The sequence below is a fragment of the Mycetomoellerius zeteki genome, unplaced genomic scaffold (genome assembly GCF_001594055.1).
Source record: "Mycetomoellerius zeteki isolate Tzet28-1 unplaced genomic scaffold, Tzet1.0 scaffold421, whole genome shotgun sequence".
NCBI lineage: Eukaryota > Metazoa > Arthropoda > Insecta > Hymenoptera > Formicidae > Mycetomoellerius > Mycetomoellerius zeteki.
In genome coordinates, this window is record NW_017257416.1 from 915,829 (window position 1) to 938,670 (window position 22,842).

The 22,842-nt window shown below is 34.3% G+C and overlaps 1 protein-coding gene across 1 annotated transcript; it reads right to left on the reverse strand.

Annotated features, from left to right (window-relative positions):
* Positions 1-16,872: 16,872 nt before the first annotated feature.
* Rh5 (Rhodopsin 5) lies at positions 16,873-22,605 on the reverse strand. Its single transcript, XM_018454027.1, has 8 exons — positions 22,236-22,605; positions 20,716-20,907; positions 19,614-19,829; positions 19,191-19,321; positions 18,639-18,811; positions 18,371-18,528; positions 18,199-18,294; positions 16,873-17,516 (listed from the first exon to the last, which is right to left on the reverse strand). Exons 1-8 carry the CDS (start codon positions 22,295-22,297, stop codon positions 17,408-17,410), a joined length of 1,137 nt encoding a protein of 378 aa, XP_018309529.1. The 5' UTR covers positions 22,298-22,605; the 3' UTR covers positions 16,873-17,407.
* Positions 22,606-22,842: the final 237 nt, after the last annotated feature.

The window sequence follows — 22,842 nt, forward strand, 5'->3', positions numbered from 1 at the left end:
TAAAGGATCGCCTATTCTAAAATTCACAATTTGAATCATTAATTACTTCAATCTGCTTGGCTCAGTGAATCGCAGTTGGTTATCCCAATTCAATCCGCAATGTGTAGCGTGACCTGCGTGACATGAATTTTATAGCGTTAGATATTTTCCCGTATTTTTCGCGACCACGTTGTCAAAGATAATGCGACTAGATACGGAGCGACAAGAGTGCGGTTATCTGCTCGTCCGACTCTCCGCGCAAAAATATTAACATAAGCAGCATGCGTTTGCGGTGCCCAATAATAACAAAGGCGTAACAGCGCAGCATTGTGAGTAAACAGCCGAGCGGGTTTATGTGATCTACTATTACCAATAGTAGAACATACAACGTCGTTACCTACACTAGAACTGCGGCTGTGCCATTTCTGACATCTGATAATTTTTCTTTTCCAGTTAATTTGAATTTGCACATGGAGCTTTAGATTTTTGACTTTCATAAATAATCATAATTAATTACAAGTAATTTTACTTTTATGGTGACAACCCTGATAAAAAGCCAGATTTACGTTGAACGGCGATTAGATCAATTTAGATCCGCGGTTCTAGTGTCAATCCAATCCATTCCGATGCAAATCCGCTCAGATCGAAAAAGTTATCACGCTATCATTCAGTGGCTATTCGAATTGGTAGGCAATGTGTGCGCTTCTTCATCGTATTATTTTTTAATCTTCCGTTGGCAATGTTTTTAAGAGGTGATATATCGAGTGTTTAATAATTAATTCTCGTAATTATGGAAGTAACGTATTTATCGTGGAAAATATTAAATATATTCATTAATTTTGTGACGGGAAAAATATTAGGGTCATGAAACACGCAGAGAAACGTAAGCGATAAGATACAAGTGATAAGCGAATCGGCCAATCAAAATTGAAGATTATCAGAAAATGTAACTTATAAAACTCGATTGTAACCGATCGATTTGCTGTTTTGTCTTACCTACTGCTTGATTTTCTATGTGCCATTGGCCTTTACGCGGTGATGACGAACTGGTGAGCACAAACTCTTGGCGTCTTTTTGCGACTATACAACGTGCTGTTCACAACAATTGGACAGTGTGCAGATGGTTATTTTGTTTACATTTGCATGAACGTTCGAGACAGCATAGCAGCAAGCACGACTCGAGCCAAAGCTCCGTTTCGAGTTGCATTACAACTCGAAACGCAATCACGATATGGATCACCTTTCAATTATTGTTTCACTAGAGATTGATTACTACAGATGAAATTTTGAAATTGTTACTAACTACGTTCAGCAGAGAAACCTAACTAGGGAGCACTCAATGATTCTTTAATATAATTGATTCCTACATTTACAATTAAATCTGGCGATGACCTAAAAGCAAGAACCAATTATATTAAAGAATCACTGAGTGTTCTCTGATTAGCTTTCTCTGCTAAACGCAGTTACTATCTAGTAGTGATCTCTTTAACTCTTTGAAAAAAAGAGAGAGAGATTATCAGATTTAATCCTCCTGTCGAAGATTTCTTTTCAAAATTGGAGAAAAATGGAAACGTGTATATAATAACGAAAGACTAACGTTATTTTCTCATTTAAAAAAAGATCATCAAAATTTAAGGACAATTAAGAGATTTTAAACTGGAGTTTTTGGCCGAAAATCGAAGAAATGACAACCATGGGTACGATATGATCTAAAAAAAACGTGGAACGCATACATTTTCTCAAATAAGAGACAATTTGCACCATTAACGACGATCAGGGAACTATATCTTTTTATCAAAGTATTTCAACATTGCTACTGATTCAGTAAGTATAATATACACGGGATATAATTAATATCTTATGACTTATCATTTGATATTTGAATTTAAGCGCCTGCGGAGCATATACATAGAAAATCCACATATATATATACATTCGATTTATGCATAAATTTATGCATTAAATAATTAATAACTGTGTGGTCATAATTAAACATCGTGTTTTAATATTTGTCAACCACGCGAATTCGTACATCGGCTAGCTTTCGTCCGTTGGAGATTCGTTGCTCGAATTACGTTGATTTATGAAATCTCATAATAAGCGGATTTAAATTCCCTCGTGTTATTCTAACATTTTCTGTGACATAATAAAGTGCGCATTGGGGTAGCGATTAGTTCGTGTGTGTGTATGTGTGTGAAATTGTAATCAATTTCGTGAGTATGTATGAGCACAACGAAAGAATCTACAAGAGAAAAACTTATAATAGAAAATAACAAGCAACGACAATCGATAAGTGACTTATTATACATATATATATATATATATATATACACAGGGTGTCCCATTATAAATATAATAATATATCAAGACTTCTCGAAAACTATGGTAGATACGAAAAAATGTTGCACTAAAAATTCACAAGAGTGTAATTTCACTCTTCAAAGTAACAATTCACTCTAAAAGTTTTTTTTTCAGAAAGTAGAGACTTTTACATTAAACTTTACAAAAATAAAAAAAATTTATGAGCAAATAACTACATAATCGTTTTATTAAATATTTATTGTATGAAAAATAACTGATTTATATTAATTCGAACAATGCAGAGACCAAATCAATATATTATTTCTGATACTACTATTTGTATTACTTTAATTTAGGTGGAAAATCGAGTAAGTTTCCAATTGCCAGCTTTACTAATAACACTACAGAATTTATTTATGCCCTGTATTATTGTTTAAATAAAAAATATACAGTATACATATAAGTATAATTAAAATTTGTGATATTTTAATTTATACTTGAAAATCGAAAACGTATGTGACTTATATTTTATATAAATAAGTGAATTTAGTTTTAATATCTTTATGATGTATTTAAATTCTTTTTTGAAGTTTTCTATATATTTTAGATAGATATAAGAAATCAAACAAGTGTGTGTGTGTTTCTTTTGTTTATGCATCAATTTAAAAAATTTAATTTCAAATCATAATAGTTTAACGTGTTCTAAAGCACAAAATAATTGATATTGAAAGAAAAATGATATTTAGTTTCAAAAATTTAAACTTCATCATCTGTACATAAATTACATGAAAAATAAATAAAAATAAAATTAGATTTTGTATTAAGGTATTTAAAGATCTTCGTACATGATTCAAACTCTTTTTAATATTTTTTACTACCTAAACCAATTTTAATTCCACATATCGATTTTCTTGTACTAAACTCGTTCTTCAGTCAATCAAATCAGTTTTATATAAAGTTCTAATGGCTATTTTAGAGATTAAATCGAATAAAAAATTCTAATACGGAAAATGTTAAAGTCGCAATAGTTTTTAAGTTACACACAATTAGAAAAATTACCTAATAATATATTTTTTATATATTTTTCCCCTTTTTTTCGTTTTGTTATTGAGAAATGCAAACTATATTATTTGTATTTATTGTCTTTCCACAAAACTTATATATTCTGAAAGTGAAATGGTATAATTTTAATTAATTAGTTTTATAAAAGAAAAAATGAGAAATATAATCCCATTGTTTTTACCTTCAAATTTCTTTGTTTTGAGAGAAACGAGAAATTATGTCATTTTAACAAATACGAAGAAAATATATGTTGTTACTTTTTATGATGTGTCCATTTTTCTTGATTTATAAAAACCGGCAAGAAAAATTCTATCAATTAGTAAAGATTACATTATTTTACTTTTCTCGGACAAAATTTAGCATATCATAATAATAAACAATATTAAATATTAATAATAATATTTAAATTCGGATATATAGAATATATTTCTGATGAAATGAGTTATTCGATGTTACATAATAAATGTTCAATTTTAATTTTATGTTATGATAGTTCATCATCGAAATTGATTTCAAATATCAGAAATTGAATATAAGATGCGAATATTTCATAAAGAGTTAAATATTTTGTGGTGGCAATTGACTGGTACGTGGTTTTGATATTTGATTTTTTTTTCACTGCGGGTGTTACGTGTATGTATTAATGTATGTACGTAGATCGCCATTCTCGACATTCAAGCAAACAAGTAGCGCGAGCAGCTTCATGTGGTGTAACGTTCATCCTTAAAAACGAAATTATCTCATTGTCAGTTAGTGATTATTAAATCTTGTATTCAAGAAATTTTATAACTACAGATTTTTATGTGTAATGAAGCAGTAACTATACCGAAAAAGATATTTCGTTTAATTTATTCATTATCGAAATTTAAACTCGAGCGTCAAGAGAAGAGAGTTATTAACTTTTCCAATACGACAATACGTGTTATAATCGTTTTATAAACAATTCATATATATTGCTTGGAAGTATATGTGAATCATTTGAACGAATTTATCTTGCTTCCAATTTCTTGCCGATTTTGAAATGTAATTTGCGAAATATATTTTCAGATTATAACGCGAGATAAAATAAAGCATGAACGTAATCGAATTTTATATATCATATAAGAAAATATTATTCACTTTTTTTAATCAAATCGTTTATTCAAATATTTCAAAAAATAACCCAGAAAATATTACGTTGAGCTTTACAAAGTTAATAATTTGAAGTTTGAAAGAAGGAGAAGGAGGAGGAGGCCTAGAAGAGATAATGACTTTGATTGCTCATATTTAATTCCATTAAAAATTATTGCTTATCAAAATTCAAAAAACAAATTCTTAAAGTTAAAACTTTATTCTATCAAATGCCAAATTAATTACGGGTATAAGCAGAGAAATTTTATCGATCGATTCCAATTAAATTATAAGTTTAAACTGTATTGTATCATACGAACTCGCCGCTACCATTCTTGGAGTCTTCGGTCGTAATAAAATATCTCGGGAACGAGAAGGACGGCTGAGAAGTTAAGCAGTCTTCGCAACGCGGTCAGTTATTTAAACTCAGTCGTCAATCACACTATTCGATGTTTTCCAACCGTATAGAGTAAATTCGGCGTATGGTGTACATATGTACATATGTACATTGGTGATTCGTTCGGTCGCATTTCTCGCTCGATTCATCCAATCGAAATCTACAATCGCGTGAACTTAATCACAGTAGGCGGTATTACATTCCCGGCTATACGTCATTAATTATGTAAAGTTTATTCTACAAGTGCATAAACGTAGTTGTAAGTGGTGGCAGTTATAAGAATTGACCAACTACTGTCAAATTTCAGAACTGTGATGGATCAATTCTTATGACTACAATCACTTACGGTTATGCTTACGCAATTATAGAATGGGCTCAACTTTTTCCTTAAAAATTTTCACTTTTTACGGAAATGTGAAAAGTGAAAATTTTTACGTATACGTGACAAGGTGTCCCAAATTCGTATATCCCTTTTATCTTTGTAAGATAAGGTCCAATTAAAAATATGTTCCGATAATAGCTTTAGGGTTTAAAAAATCTATTCATTAGTCTTATCAGTTTGACTTTAGGTGACGTCGACAAGATCACGTCAAGGTCATATTGATTTTTTTAAATGGAAACCCCAATTTTTTATTGTATACTCTTGCAATTTATCTCGAGAGCTTTTCTCGAAAGCACTATAACAAAAAGCTTCTCTTCGAGAGCACTATAACAAAATATTCTTTCATTAAGTATTTTTTGAGTTATAAAGCTTGAATATCAGAATGTTACAGTATCGCTGGCATTAGCATTTATATCTAAGGTGTTTGATTGATGGTTAAAACCTTTTAAACGTTTTCCAGGATCATGATCTTGACATATATCAAGATCAAAGCCTCTGGAGGTTGTTCCTCTTATTTTTGTTTTTAGTATAAAAACGAAAGTACTAATTATTATTGGCAATAATTTGCAGAAGATCTGCGACTTGTTCCTTTATGCAACGAAATTTTTGTTCGATGGGTCACTTAATATTCTTTCATGGATTAATTTTAAGCCACGTATAAAAATAATTATAAATTATAATGCTCTCTAATCTGATGATTGTCTGATGTTGTATCGGATTCTAATAGATGTGCTACTTGGTATAAGAATTTTAATCTAATCGAGTCAATTACTCTTTATTGAGTGTGGCGATAATATAATTATTCGCAACAAAACGAATATTTATATTTTTTAATGCTTGTAAGCTCGACATAACTTAGAAAGTAGAAAGTACGTATATTGGGTTTCATATGCGTAATCGATTATTCGGTTTATACGATGTATGTATTATTAAATTTATGTACAGATTATGTACGCAATCAAGAAAATTATATTTATTATCGCGTAGAGTAGTGATAATTATAAAGCATTCGTGTTGCAATGGATGCCAAGTAAATTACGCATATCGTAATCGGACATTGTAAGTATTGTCAATCGATTTATTCGCCGTATTCGTTAGTGCAATTGAATTTATCTTGTTAAAAAAGTTAATTTGTATCTCTCTCTCTCTCTCTCTCTCTCTCGAAGCACATTATTATACCTATATCTTTTTACTTACATGATATTTTCTTCAAAAGTATTCTGTAAAATATTCCAATGATTGTAGTATTTCTATGATTAAAAGATATACCTATAATCGAAATTTATTAATAACTTTTTGCTCGCGTTATTTTACAAGTTTTATAATATTGTAAATTAGTTATCGCTTTTTAACTACATAACTATATGTTTAATGTAAAGTTATTTGGATTCTGTTATTAAATTTCAAACGGTTTCGTTTAATTCCGTGTTAGTAAAATATTCTGAATGCATAAGCAATTTATATAATAGCAGATATAAAAGCAGATCATATAAAAGCAGATCATATAATATATTATACAGGGTGTTTCCAAATTAAATGGCAAAACTTCGGGAGCGTGTAGAGGAGTAAAAAACTAAGAAAAAAAGTCCTATAGACATATGCTCCTTTTTGCTTTGTTTCGCAGGAAATCACGAAAAAAGAAAAAAATATATTTAATTTATTATTTTAATTATTTTATTTATAAACTTTTTAATGAAGATTTTGTTCGAAATGTGCACCTCTTGCAGCAATACAAGCATTGCATCTGTCAAACACGGCTCTTGTAGCAGCCAGGCACTGTTCTTGCGATATTCTGTTCGCTGCAGCTACGATACGATTTCTCAAATGTTGCTCTGATTGAATAGGCGAAGAATAAACTTCTTGCTTCAGAGTACCCCATGCATAGAAATCTAATGGCGTTAAGTCGGGCGAACGAGTTGCCCAATGTACTGCTCCTCCACGTCCAATCCATCGTTGTGGGAATTTTCTATCTAACCAGGTTCTAGCGACTCTGCTGTAATGAGCAGGGCATCCATCTAATTGAAACCACATTTCAGTACGTTGTTGTAATGGGATGTTTTCTAAATAGTCAGAAAATTCATTCTCCAAGAAATTTAGAAAACGGTCCCCATTTAATCTTGCAGGTAAAAAAAACGGTCCCACTAAAACGTCGTTCCAAATTCCAAGCCAGACATTAACAGAAAACTCTTGCTGAAATTTGTATTCTCTAACAGACCTGGGATTTTGATGAGCCCATAATTCCTTTGATTAATTATTCCACCTCTGGTAAATGTTGCCTCATCTGACCACATTATTTTAGATGGAAATAAAATATCATTGTGGCATGTCTGAAGGTACCAGTTACAAAAGTTCAATCTGTTCCAATGATCTTGAGGTAATAAATTTTGCACTTTTTGAATGTGGTAGGGATAGCGATTATCTCCTTTTACAGTTCGCCAAATTGTTTGTGGTGACACTCCCAATACAGCCGACGCATTCCGAACGCTGGTCTCAGGATGATTGTCAAAATGTTGTAAAATACGATTCCCTGCCTGCAAATCTCTTCGTAACGCTGCTTGAAATCGGTTGTTTTCTTGTCGAATTGAAAATGTTCCAGTCTCTCGCAATCTATTAAATGTCAACATAAACACTCTTCGGTTTGGCACTCTTCTGTTTGGAAATCGTCGTGCATATTCTCGCACCGCCTTTAAAGCATTACCGTTGCAGAAACCGTATACAAAAACCATATCAGCATATTCACTATTAGAATACGTACGCGGCATATTGCAAAAGACAAAATTCATCTACTGTTAAAGGCTTTCAAAGAGCGACTGACAAATTCATAACAGAAAGTGGAAAATGTAATCAAATATGTCGGTGCTAGATATGGCAAGAAATGTAAACATTTTTTTTCGATTTCTCTGAAACGGAGCAAAAACGAGCATATGTCTATAGGACTTTTTTTCTTAGTTTTTTACTCCTCTACACGCTCCCGAAGTTTTGCCATTTAATTTGGAAACACCCTGTATATTATGTATATTTTGTGTTATATTTTTTTATATTCTTATATATTTTGTAATTTTGTATCATATTACATAAAATACAACTTTCACACGAAAAATAATAAAACTAATAAAAAAATGCATATTTAAAAAAAGACTATGTATTGATTAAAATTGACGTACCGGAAGGGCTTTATAAGTTGGTTTATTTTCACTGAACAAAGTTTTGGTTTAAAACTAAATTTAAAAGTATTGATAAAAATTCAAGATTAAATTTAATCAAGGTATATAATCGCATATCCGATAAGAACAGAGTAGCCTGTGTAAAAAATAACATTTTTCTGAATATATAATATGTGTATGTGTAATATATAATGAATATATAATGAAAAATGTAATAGAATATGTTATGTCAGGAACAATCATATTTCGCACAATCATATTTTAACAATAAATGAGCTTATTACTAACTCATAATTGAGTCTGATTTTTATGATTTATGAAAAAAAATTACAATCTTTTTTCTGCATTAAAATCACACTTTTATGTATTAATGTCAACCTCCTTCATTCCTCTTAGATTGCAAATGTTTGCAGCAAAATAAAATAAGAAATTAATTTATAAACACATAAATGCTTTTTTAATTAACGCACTGTCATTCACGCGGCACTAGAGTGATGTAAGCCACGCCTTGTATCCGTTGTGGTTACAGCAAATATCAAGGGATATACAACGTGATTCTCTATGAGCAAGTAACGATTTATCAGCGCGCTTAATTAATATTCGCAACGAATGATGTGTAATACAAATAAAAAGCTAAAAAATAGAATCAGCCAAGCAGTGAAAATCAATATCATCTCAAGTGTGAAAATCAATAATAAACACATTTTAGTATCTCTGTATATGCGCAGTTATGGATTTGAGCTCAAAAATTCCATTTTTAACGGCGATACCGTTTTATGTAATTTTGATCATCTATAATTCATAAGTATCATTGATTTTAACACTCGATTATTAGGAGATTTTTCACTCTAATTGTTCTTTAGAATATGTATAGTGAAAATATTGTGTGATGATCGCCAGGTATACGTCCTGCATAAATGTTTTTTAGAGCAGTTATTTTGCTAGTAAATTTTTGGTTGCTAAATCTATACGCGAGAAAAATACAAACAGAAGAATTCCGTGTACCATCGCATAAAAAACAGCTAAAAATCGAATCTACGTTCGGTTCACAAGGCTCCCAGGTGTTTCTAACGTATATGGCGAAATAATATACCAGATCATGGAAGGGCAGTGCAAACAATATGTAAGCATAACACTTTTTCTATATTATTCGTAGCTGCAGATTTGCAATTAAATGAAATTTTTTTCAATTGCAGCGAATAAATATATCTATCGTCCCTTCTAAAACGTGCACGAATCCCATTCGCCAAAACTATACGTACGTATAGTATATCGCATAAAAAATCATTGTACTAGATAGACACAACGGCGGAAAGCGGAAAATGCGATATGACAAACAATCTGTGGCGATTACGTTTACTCTGGCAATTATATCGTGGAAACCTCGGATCCGCGTAGAAATTAATTGCGGCCACGCGTTACCGGAAGCCGAAGTAATTCGTATCAGCGTACGGTCGTCGGTTAGGTTCCCGTAGTTCTGCGCATATCGGGCCAATATGACAGGTGAAACATGGTCGATAGCAGTCCCTTACGTTTGTAATAGCGGCGCAGTACGGCGTGCGAGTGCGCCATCGGACGGAATGTAGGCTTGGTCGCCGTGGATGTACCGTGTGCGTGAACCACGCAATGCAGATTGTCCCAGTCAGTAGTTTACCATAGTATCCAACCAGACGGTGTAATCGAGCTGATAGAGTCGATATGCACCGCTAGAGTCCACGTTGGTGAGCGTGTCGACGGCGATACGTTTGTTATGTTACATCTTCACATTGCATCATGATATTAATGAGTAGTGTTGTGAGGGGTGTGGCGCACTATGCTAATAATATCTTCCGCTTGGGGAAATTCTAATTCACAGTGACAATTGCACATTAACAGTTAATACTTTTCTGTATAAGTAATTATGTGTGTACAATAGTTCTGTACGATACATATTTATATATTATCTAGATTCTACAATTTGCACTGATAGAGAAAAAATAATCATTTCTGGGATCCTAACTATATATATCTTTTTAGAATTATAAATGTAATTATTACTACTAATAATATAGTAAGAATAACTGTAAAAATGTAGTCCTTAATAATTATTTTACTATGCAATTGTAGTCATAAATATCACACACTTTCCTTTCAATGTATATAGTACCAATTTTTGATATATAATTCTTGCTCGAAAATTAAAGAAAAGACATTGATATTTATATATTACAAAACATATAGAATATCTGAATTTAAAAAATATCTGAAGAACTGCAGTTCTTAATTCTAAGAATTTGTATCAATTCTCTCTCTCTCTCTCTCTCTCTCTCTCTCTCTCTCTCTCTCTCTCTCTCAACGTCGCTTATAACAGTAAATTTGAGTTAAATTTTCTTTCACCGTCGGCGTTATAAGTGTGTGATCTGGGAGAGGCAACGAATCGCTAGTCCAGAATTAATTAACTCAGGCCATCGGTGCACCTCAATCTTCATATGTAGTTCGATATATATATATATATATATATATAGGAATGAAAGTACGTCCACGAGAAGAAAAAGTTATAAACTTATTTCACAGACAACTTTCAAAGCACGATGGCTGACTATAAAGCGCATTTATAGTCGTATACTTTTTCATTATCACGATCCGAAATAATGGTCTCATAATTTTAAACTAAAGATACGCAATCGATAAGCCGCAACAGCGTGTATAAAAGAGAACGTAATTCCACGGTGAGTAACACGATAGCGCTGCGCATAGACTAAAGTTCGGGCGCTAATGAGCACCGCGATTAAGCAAATTTATTCCATTTGTATCCGGTGGAGGCATATATATCGTTTTTGCCTAAAAGCTCCGACCATATGAAACCGCTGCGGCGAGCGGTTTACGTCGCGATCGGAATCGAAATACGGTATCCATTAATTATGTACAAATTAATAATAATATGTATATTGTCACGTCATTAGGTGCTACGTACGTATATTTAATAATGCCATCGTTGTGCATTTGCCCTTCATAGTGTCAACCTCGCTCATGTTCATTCCGGGGAGGTATACGGTGAATATACTGACGTAATTATTATTCAGGTAATCGCAGTATCATATATGTAGTCTAAAAGATACAATTACAATTAAATCAAATTCCATTTCTAGCTCAAATGTTTGAATTCTTGAAATAATAAATTTTCATTCAGACACACATCGGCATTTCAAATCTTTCTTCCTAGACATATGTACGTAGTATCGTTCTCTTACTTTAAAAATGACACATTCAAAAAATTTAGTTTTTTAGAAAAAGGGAAAATATTATTTTTTAACTTGAACAGAAAATTATTGACTAATTAAATATTATCTATCATAAAAATATATAATGTTAACATAATTAAATATCACTTTTGTCATTTTTGTTTCAGAATTCTTAAAAAATTCTTTTTGAATTGTGACAATTTTGTCGTTTTTTTATGAAATTAAGTTCTCTTTTGATGATTGATAGAATAATGTGTTTACTTAACCCATTCATGGTAAATGAAAATCACATTTTTTGAGTTGTATCATTTTTGAAGTAAGGAAGCGATATTATCATTAAAGTACAAAGTCTATTATATCGTTTTCTTCTTTCAAAGTGACACAACTAAGAAAATGTAATTGTTATTACTATGAATGAATTAGGTAAAGACTGCTCTATCACTCATCAAAAATAAATTTTACCGCCAAATAGCACTTATGTCGGTTTCTTAAGATTTTTTATAAATCATAATATCTTCTACATATTTTGAATTTTGTTGTATTTGTAAATGAAAAGATCTTATTTGGAGAGTTTACAGAGAATATTTAGAGTTAAAACATTTAGAATTTTGGTAATCGGAGTTTGAAGAAGAAATTGTTTTATTTTAAATTTAGTCATTTTAGTTGATTAAGATAAATACAAATTGTTGGTGATATCTCGAGTTATGTCACTTTTAATGAATTATTCTGAATTTATTATATAATTGTATGAAATATCAAAATCCTCAACTAAAGAAAACTAAAAAACACTTGATCATATTTTTAAAACTATTTCTTTTTTATCTATATTTATTCGATCAAATAACTTTCTCAGTTAACCCTTTATATATGGCCGGTGACTATGAACATATCGATATCTTGTTGATTTATTTAATTTCTAAAAACAAAAATTTTTACATATAAGTTTAAATTTTTTTAGCCACGAAAAAAATTCCGATATAGAGAATTAAATTAAAAAATAATTAAAAATCGGATATTTGGAGGATTAAATTAAAAAATAATTTTCTTCCTTTTCTGAAAAACTTAATTTTTTGTTATATGTGTCACTTTAAAGTAAGAGAATGATATCAAAAATTACAATGTCTTTTTCGCTGGTGTAACGAAAATCGACCATCGATTATTCGATGTAGCGGATGAATTTCTATTTAATCATCGATGTCATGGGAAACGGACGTCATTGGTGGGGCGATGGCGGATGGGAGCGCACAGAGGATAACGGAAGTTACAGAAGGGGATAGTGCGATAATAAATATGCCCAGCGCCGGCAGCCATAAATCCCGCGTAATTGAATTTTCAACATCCATAACTGGCCGTCGCTCGGCGCGACCTCAGGAAATAGGACGGAACGGGACGTATCTTGAACGGGAGTTAGATGATTCCATTCCGCTTTCGAAAGGCGCGGTCCTCTCGCTTCTTTCTTCTTCCGCTCTCTTACTCGCCACAGCAATAGACAGAATCGATTTCACGACGTTCGTGTAGTCGGAGACTATTTTTAATTCGCCTTCCAGATCGAGCCGCGGTGCAACGCGATGGCCACCTTTCTCCTTCACTTCTTTCTTCTCCTTTTCCTCGATTCTCGGCGAGCGTCGAGTTCCTTTGACGCGAACATCTAATCAAAGATTTTCTCGATTCTTGAGTCCCCGTCCTGCCGAACTCTACAGCTATAACGTTCTTTCTCGCCACTATCTCCTCGTCTTCCCCCTTGGTTTGGCTCCACCTTTTTCCTACCACTCTTCTCATTCTTCTCCGCGCTCGTCGGCGCCGTCGCTGTCTTCGCGCCGTTGTCGTTCTCGTGCAGACTTGGCGCGGAAAACTTTGATTGTACGTAAGTCGAAAGCGTCGAGAACGAAAAAGGAACGCTCCGAAAATCGTGGGGTGGTTGCCGCCAGTTGCCGAGGGTCGTCTTGTCGTACGATGGGATTTCTACTGATTGGAAATCCTGTCATTCAATGGCCCGCATATATATTTCCCAGTAGACCTGCCAGTGACGACGACAAACGCGCTTTCGTAAAAAGCCACAGTGACAGGCAAGAGAATAATAGAAGTCGCGTTTTGTGTATTCGCCAAGACTTTTCGCAAACTTTTCCCCTAACTGCGTTAATGCTCCGGTAGTTTTTCCTGACATTGAACTTCACTTTCTACGCAAATAAACTCGTCCTAACATTTTTAGTATTTTGCTATAGTCGACGTGCCGCGCGATTTACTTTCATCATGATGAAAACGAGGCAGTCCCTAGCTTCAGAGGATCTTCGAAGAATCGACCACGTACGCTGGTTTATAGCGTAGGTTACCCACCATCACGATAACAACCGGAGATCCGGGGGGGTTGCCGTGACGTCAGAGATTAGCCCTCCTGGCAGTGAGAAACAAATGACGTACTAACTGCATATTAACCAAACTACCCGGGTTGTCTGTGAAGTCCGCCTACTGCCCAATGATCCGCGCCGCGCAGTTCACGATTCACTGCCGTTTCATGGACTGGACTAAACTTTCTCGACCGTCGGTGAACGCGTCGGGCACGTAATCACCTTGTCTTCCCTGATGGATTAGGATACCCGGCGATGGAAACAATTATCGACAACGCGCCGATTGACTGGGATTAGTTGAAATCGTCCTACATCCAATTAGCACCTTTTTGCGTTAACCCGACCTCGAGACTACTCGTCCTAATTATTTTGTGGAATATATATATGAAAATTCGACAGAATTTCGAAAATGACAAATGGGAAAATAACGGTATTGCAAAAAGTCAGTATTATCTTGCCTTAATCTTCCGCAGAAGCCCGCAGTCAAAGTCTTGGAACAAGTACAGCAGCAGCGCGCTCTTTGGCGAATAAAAATATTACTTTGGCACAATGTTCTTCTCGAAGGAGAACGCGATTCTTTCTAGGCTTCGTCCGTCAGATTTCAAAGTTCCTCGTTGCGCTTCGGTAGTTGTACATATTTCACGAGACCGAGTCGCTTCGCGTATTCATGGAGCAATGTTTCTTACTCGCAAGAAAGTTAGACAGTAAGTTAGCACGCTGTCGCGCGTTATTCATTACCTTTGTTCCTTCTGCGATCGTCTCTCAGACAATCGCGAGAAAAAATACGTTGCGCAGTATCCAAGATCAACCAAGCTTATTCGCCGGTATTCTCATGGTGTTCTTAAAGTTGAATGTTTAGACGGCCAACTTTTATGGTGATTATTTTCCGCGATATCCTTCATGATTAACGCCGACAGTTTTCAACGACATTAAATAAATGTCTATCGTATCTATCTTATCTGTGATAATGTCGAAAAGCGATTTATAAATTTTAGTTGATTTTTCGTGAAACGTGTGCTGTTTTTATATTATTATTGTTAAAAATAAATAAATAAATCTTACTTATAAATTAAATAAGATAATATTGCTCAATATTCAAATTCTCTCTGAAATGTTACACATTCCAAAGATTTTTCCGCGTTAAACAGAATGTGGTTGACAGAATTTACATAGCACATCAGAATTTTTAGTAAATTGAACGATTCTTGGTCTATTTCATCCTAATTTACCAAAAATTCTGATGTGTTGCACAAATTCCGACAGCGCGGCGGTTTCGTCGTCATATTCAGCTCGAAAAAATCTTTGGAATATGTAATATGAAACTTCAAAGAGAAAGTGATTTTTTTGTTGAGAACTGCTAATTATACAGAAAATCTAAAATTCAAATAGCCATAACTTAATGAAAATAAATCATATGATTATAAATGACTAAAATTCATTTAAAAGCTGCTGACTTATACGTTTAAATGCCGTAGACTTTATTTAGAAATAATTAAGTATATTCGTTTTGCCGTAAAAAATGTTGAAAGTGACAGAAAATATTGTTTTTTGTCTATTTTATTTCAAATTTTGTCCATTTACTCAAAATCCTGATGTGCTATGCAAATTTTGCTAATGACATCGTATTCAATGAAAAAATATTCGGGGTATGTATTATACTATGGCACTTCGGAAAGAAAAAAAAGACTTTTTGTCGGACAATGTAATTAATCAATATTACCGCGCGGAGAAGAGTTTAAATATTCTAAAATACTCTGAAGATAACTCTGAAAAAACTTTGAAGCATATACGAGATAACAGATATACGACACTGATTTTTCGAGAAATATATTCCAGAAATATGTTTCATGACACATGTGGATCGCCATCGAGATTTTCTGCGGACGCTACTCATATAACGTATTACTCTTCCTCCCGTAGAAGAAGGAAATATGCGAGACGAGTCAAGGGGATCAAGATAACGAGAGAGTAAGGAGATCCTCTCAATTCTTCTGTAACAAGCACGCCCAAAGGCTGTCTCATAAAAAAGAATACGTCTTGTCAGTGATATTAGCGCATAAAAGAAAGCGCGTATTATGCGCGAATCTTTATACCAGGCGAGTATAAAATTTGTAGAACGGTATTGGAATTACCGCATGCGAGGAGGTCGCAATCTGTTTTTACGTTCGGTATCAGCTTATCATGGGGCACTAATTCGATTGCGAAATAAAAGTTGGACGATCAATGACTAGCAGAAGCCTCGGTCTCCTTACGAGTGAGCAATTTCTCAGCAGGAGTTGATTTGTAGGACAATATTTTTCCTAGACTAAAAGATAACACATAAACGCGAACGTGCTGTGGTATTCTTCGGAGCTGTCTTCGAGCTGTGTTCGCCTTTTTTCCTCCGTTCTACTCTTTTCCCGTTCTCGCTCTTTTCTCACCGACTTTCTTTTCTATCTAGGCTTCTTCCGCGCTCCGGGTGGCACGTGACCTCGTTCCGAGATAAGACAATGTTTCTCCACTCTCGGTGGACAGAAAGAGATCTCTATCCACTCTATTCACCTGATAGATAAGTCGCTCTTCTGCCGTGGATGGATAGAAAATCTACACCACCTCAAACGACTGATTCGTGATCCTTAACTTGATCTTTATGTTGGAAGAAGAGTCGTATATCCAACTGTTCTATTTATAACTTTCCTCTTATATCGAATCCAATTTGGGAAAATGAAAACTTTATATAAAAGTCAAAATATTGTACTTAGTCTCAATTATCTTAATTCAAATTAAGAAATATTACAGAAATGTGAGAATGAGATAATTATAATAAATGTCTTATATACAACGATAATACTCAAAGATATAATTTGGTACCTCTATTTTGAAAGCTCCGTATTTTAATTTTAATAAAATTTTACATATACATTTAGTGGTTATTGCTCCTAATTGCAACCATTTTTCACTATTAATAAAACGGAAGAAATACAACAATTAGCACCAAAATTGCTTCAAAATTTTTAATCCAAGATCAATAAAAACAGGCTAGTTACGGGGATGGCAGCACGGTACGGGCTTCCGTATTCTGCCATCTCTGATAAACTACAGAAAGCATGATATAACATGTAAATAATTAAGAAAAACTTTTAATTGCGTTGAGGTTGTATCTATTGTGCAATGGTTGAGAGGAGAATGAAAAAAATGTTAGTTTCATATTTGCTCTGTTGCTTGTATTTGTGTAATAATAGCTTGATATACACAAACTAAAGAAGTCTTTTCTTATTCACATAGAATTCATATAGAAGTTATTTTGGTCTCTTATCATAGAAGGGGGTTTCCGTTCACATCAATATTTTTAATGAGATGTATTTTAAAAAATCTAGGCGACTGGTCGAAGCTGCATTTGTGGTAGGAATGCAGTGCAATCGATCGATATCCTCTCGATAACAGTCATTAGTTAATCAACAATAAGATTACGTTTCTTCCGCGTTCACTTTCTCCGTTTGCGCCGATACGGTATCCTCGGCCACTTTTTCTCGAATTCCCATCCATTTGCAGCGCTTTTCCAGTTCTTGTCGATACCTGTACACACACATTTTTCTCTTTTACTTAATCGGAAAACTACAATTACTTATCCCGGAATTATCTTTTGATCTTATCGAAGATTATCTAAATTATAATGATTGCGCTGTATTTTACATAATTAGCGCCGAGAGACACTACCGTGTCTCCAGATAAAAAAAACATTTTGTATTTATGTCAAAACTAACCTCGTTAAAATTATATATCTTGAATTTTTAATATATCGGAGTGTTAATTTAACGTAATGTGACTGTGTCATTTAAATATTTCATATTAAATTAATATTTAACATTTCTTAATGTTAAAATAATACAATTATTATTAGTAAGTGAACAAGTAATAAAACCATGTATTTTAAATTTTAAGATAAATTAATAAAATATATTAATTAAACATATTGTAAATGTTAATTTTACAAAAAATAAATTATCCAAAATTATTTATAAATTATGTGAGTGTTACATTTTTTAGTTAATTTTTTACACAATATTTTATATTTTGTGTTATTTCTTAACATGTGCATCTTATTAAATTAACATAAAAATTTGCATCCAGCGTTTGAAAAATACATGAAATTTGCATTGAATTTAAACGTTAAAATACGTTAAATTTAACGCAAATTTTCCAATTGTAAATAAAATTTTATTAGAAATGACAAAATGGTAGAACGAATACGCGTTACCTAGGATGGTTGATTGCATATATCCATGGATCGATGCACGACACCGTCTTGGCGAATATGGCTGGTAACATAGTCGACAGCGGAGTAAGCGTTTGGCTGGAATATATATAAAATGAATTGAAGATGAAAGTAGAAAACTTTTCGAATCGAAAAATATTTTCGATCTTGTTACCGATTTCCATAGGCTCCAGTTAAAGCGACAACTGCATACGGTGTCCATGCAAGCACAAAGAGGAAAAATATCGTAAATGCAGCTTTTGCAATTCTCATCTCAACACTCCTCTCTTTGTCCTGGTTTGATACGAGCGACTTGACGTTCATTTTTTTAGCCTATGAACATATAATGCGCCAAAATCAATTCTCCGCAATTTATTTCATCGCGCTATATCGAAGCTGAAGATCGATTTGTTACTGCATTGAAACGCGAAATTTCTACTTACTTGCTCGCGGAGCATTTTCTCGTGAGAGCGAATAGATTTCAACAATTGCGAATAAAAGTATATAATCAGCAGCATAGGAAGAACATACGCCCAGAAGAATATCGTTATCACGAATGTCCTCGTGTCCTCGTCATCCGTTAGATAATCGAAGCTACATGTCGTGAGGAAACCCTCTAAAAATCACATAGTATTTAATATTTAATAAAAGTCTATACTTATATGCTTAATTTCTTTACTAGGAAATCAGATAATAAAATTACTCCAAAAATCCCAAAATACCTTATATCTTGTCTCTTAATTTAAAAAATCTCAAACGGCAATGCAAATTGTTCGCGAGATGAAAATGTAAGTTAATCGCAGAAAATTAGAATATGGAGCTTAAATACGAAAATGAAATCTTATTACTTTAATATAATAAAATCTTATTACTTTACTTTATTAAATCTATAGTACTTTCTCTCTCTCTCCCTCCCTCCCCCCTCTCTCTCTTTCTCTCTTTATTGAAACTTATTACTTTTCTAACAATAAAAGCGATAGAAGGAACCTGTTTACCTGCCACATATCGACCCCACAATCCCGTCATAGGCAATATCGAAAATGGCAGCGCCCAAAACCATGTGAATAGAGCTAGTACCGTAGCTTGTTTTCCATTCAGTCTACCGTCAATCGGACAGCTAATTGTTCTGTAAAGCAAGACGTATAATAAAACAGTTACAATCCTGCCGTTGTTATTGATTAAATTGACTAGTGGTAAGTACCGAGAAACGTTTATTAGATCTTAAAATTTCTTGTCTTCCTATAAGTCTGTTATCGTTGTCATTGACATAGTCGTTTTGACAATGCACTGCAGTCGTTAAATTTTAACGAGCGTGTAACCGCTTTGTAATTGTTCAATAATGGATTCAATAAAAATGCAATTAAATTGGTTCAATAGTAATCAATAAAAACCGTCAAAGCCAAATCGCGCGCGCCAACCTGTATCGATCGAAAGCGATCGCTGCGTTGGTAATCGCTTGTCCCATCCCGGAAATCGCACCGAGCAAAGCATATACATCGCATCCGGTCTCCCAACCAATCGTTCGTTCCAGGAAGCTGTTTATGATCAGCATAGGCATCTCCGTTGCCATCAGTAGGTCGAACACAGCCAAATTCAAGATAAATATATTCGATGGTGTCCTCAGTGATTTTGACCTAAACATTAATATATCAAAACAAATATTCATTACGGGAAACATTGATTAATTTTAAAAAAGATTTTTTTTTAAAGGAAAAATAAAGAGTAGAATGTGATAATATTTTTATCGTACGTCGCAAAGACTGTGCCAAAGCGATTCAGTCTCACGTATAAAGATGGCGACAGCACCACCATTTTGTCGATCTTACGAGCATCCTGGGGGGATATTTATATGTCTACATACACCCATTTTTTACAAGAGATAGGGTCGGTTTCATCAACGCCATTTACTTAATCGACGTTTAACTGACTAATCGCATTTGCTGTTTAATGGAATTGACTAGTCGATTAAGTAATTGGCATTGGTGAAACTGACCCATAGTAGTAAACTATAATAATAAAAATTAAGAAAAAAGTTGAAGAAAAATACAGTCTATAAATTTAGCAAAAATAAAAACAAGAATAGAAACAAAAGTCTTGATGTGTTTGATATAAATGGAATAAGGTTGCGCAAAATAAAGTTTATTTATATAGTTTATCCTCTTTTCTCTTCTTTGATAAAATGATATGAGTATTTGCAGTATTAATAACATAAATTAGAAATGATTTAAAAAATTAAGAAGATTAAAAATTTTGTGTTAAGCGTTAATAAGATTATGTACAATTCACAATCATTAAAAGAGAGAGATTAGACAAAATTAATAAATAATTCTTAAAATGCATATATTTTAAAAATGCGCATTTTATAAAAATACATTGCATGTTTAATATATCACATATATATAGTTGAATTTTTTTAAGCTACATTGCTTATTTTGCAATTTTCAGTATTTAATTAGGCTCTCTTTGCTGTATTAATCTTTAAGCTGTCTTACGAAATTTTCTTAAATGACACAAACTTACGTGCTAAAAATCCAAATAACGATGCCATTTCCGAGGAGGGACAGCATCAGGAGCAAAAGGTAAATGAGCGCGAGGGCGACGTGCCATAGTCTTCCGGGTGCGAGGAATACACGCCAATGCGGGTGCACTAGGTCCGCGTGCTCGGCGGGGAAGTTCCATCCTAGGAAATGTTCTTGCAGTGGCTGTACGTCTCTGTTATTTAAAAATACACCGGCTAGTTAATATTTGATCACACGAAGTTATTGAAATTTTCGAAACTCTAACTGCGACGAATAAAGCTTCCATAAATTAAATAATAGAAGCTTATATTTTTCGCAGTTTAAATTCAGCGGATTTGATTCTCTCAGAATTTTAATCCAGTGTTTAATTATCGTGATGATTAATGTTGAATACTAAAAAAATATTTTGCAAAATGCTTTATAAGGTAAAAATTTTGAATCTTATGAAATATGTCAAAAGTTAAGAATACTTGGAAAATTGCTTTAAGATAAGAAACATAATTATAATATTTATGTAAGAATCGTGCAAAATTATAATTTTTCTTTAATTTGATCAAAACGCGATAAAACAAAATCCTAAATCACTATCTACAGATTAAACGGGCAGCAGAGAATTTCCATAAGACTTAGGAGGGTAATTTCTGTCGCTTCCTTCGTGACCGGCATTATTACTCCGTCACGACATCGCAAATGTAAAGGTTGTAGGACAAATAGCTTTCGCGTCGACGATAAGAATTGCGACTTTCCCGAGTAAGACGACCCGCAAATTCGCTACATCGATCGCGATGCGATGCAACGTGAACGTGATCCATTTACGCTCGGCAAATTCGTTCGATGATAAAATCGCCAATACGGTCGAAAGGGTATAATATCACGAAAAATTTCGACCCGCTATCGACGAGAGAAAACATTATACATTAATCTCGTATAACCGAGACTTGTACCAGGCAAATAATATCGCGAAACCTTATCTGCGTGCAACCGATGTTATACGTTATTATCGGTAGCATTGTTATTTTCGTTGTTACACCATCACCACCGGCGGTTATTTGGAGAAAAAGATTCTCATTCATCGCGCGGAAAATGACGCGCTTTTACGTGCGGCGAACATTAATGGCAATGAGATCCATTCGCATGTACCATTGATGGATTAAATCCGGCCGTGCGCTAATTGGGATGTCGAGTGATTATTAGTCCTTCCGGCTTATCGAAGGATCTAGGTAGCGGCGTAGCTCCATAATGCGCGCATGATTTGATAGCCTGTCTATTCTCCGGCCGTAAGAGCTCCCTAAGCCCTTCCTTATCGCATCGCGATCTTATTCGCGAATGAAACGCTGCATCTACCTGTATGTTGCGAGCGTTGTGTACATGGGCTTGCTGAGAACTTTGGTGCCTCTCGCTCGCACTCACTCGGCTTTCATATTCTCCCTCGTGCCGCGAATATTATCAGCGGCTCTTCGCAGCCGCCACACAATGTCGGATGATTATAAGGAGAAATAGGGTATATAGAGCCACACCTACCCGACTCTGCTGGCGAAAGCCAATGGCCCAGCCACGATACCACTACCGTTATGCATCAACATCCTCCGACGTAAGTCGAGTCGCGGGCTGACAAGTGCACCGCTCGATGCACCGTTTGATGCAACCACCCCCCGCTGAAGTTTGCCAGCTAGTTTTCCAAGTTAACTTGTGAACACGAACGATCGGACGGACGCTACCGATAGGTGGGAACAATTTCTCTCCTTTCTCTTGCAATCTGACTGACTTGTCGGCGCTGGGCACAGACGACGAGGAATCTCCCCGGACGAGATGTACACTTTAAAGCCGTATGTAATAGCTGTGAGAGGTTCCTAGATTGAAGTGAGACGCGGTGCGAAGGGGATGGGCGCACGTTCCGCAAACTCACTTGTCCGGCCACGTCGTTATCGCTCTCTTTTATACGTCCACGACATTTCGGATCGAGGATAGCGTGCCGGCTGAGAGCTTAATTTGATTTGCGATTTACCGAATGCGAGAAACCTTTCGCTCTGGCCCGAAGCTCGTCCGTCACGCGACCGATCCTCGTTGCACGATCTTTCTCCTTCCTTCTTTCTCTTTCTCTTAGCAAATCGAGACGTCCTTTCTCTTA

What these genes read in the sequence shown, in the direction of transcription:
- Rh5 (XM_018454027.1), bottom strand. Translation starts at nt 22,297, where the DNA reads ATGTTGATGCATAACGGTAGTGGTATCGTGGCTGGGCCATTGGCTTTC. An exon ending in ACTGGAGCCTATGGAAATCG is followed by an intron (nt 18,295 to 18,370) that starts GTAACAAGATCG and finishes TATATATTCCAG; the next exon opens with CCAAACGCTTACTCCGCTGT. An exon ending in TATGCAATCAACCATCCTAG is followed by an intron (nt 17,517 to 18,198) that starts GTAACGCGTATT and finishes GTGTGTGTACAG; the next exon opens with GTATCGACAAGAACTGGAAA.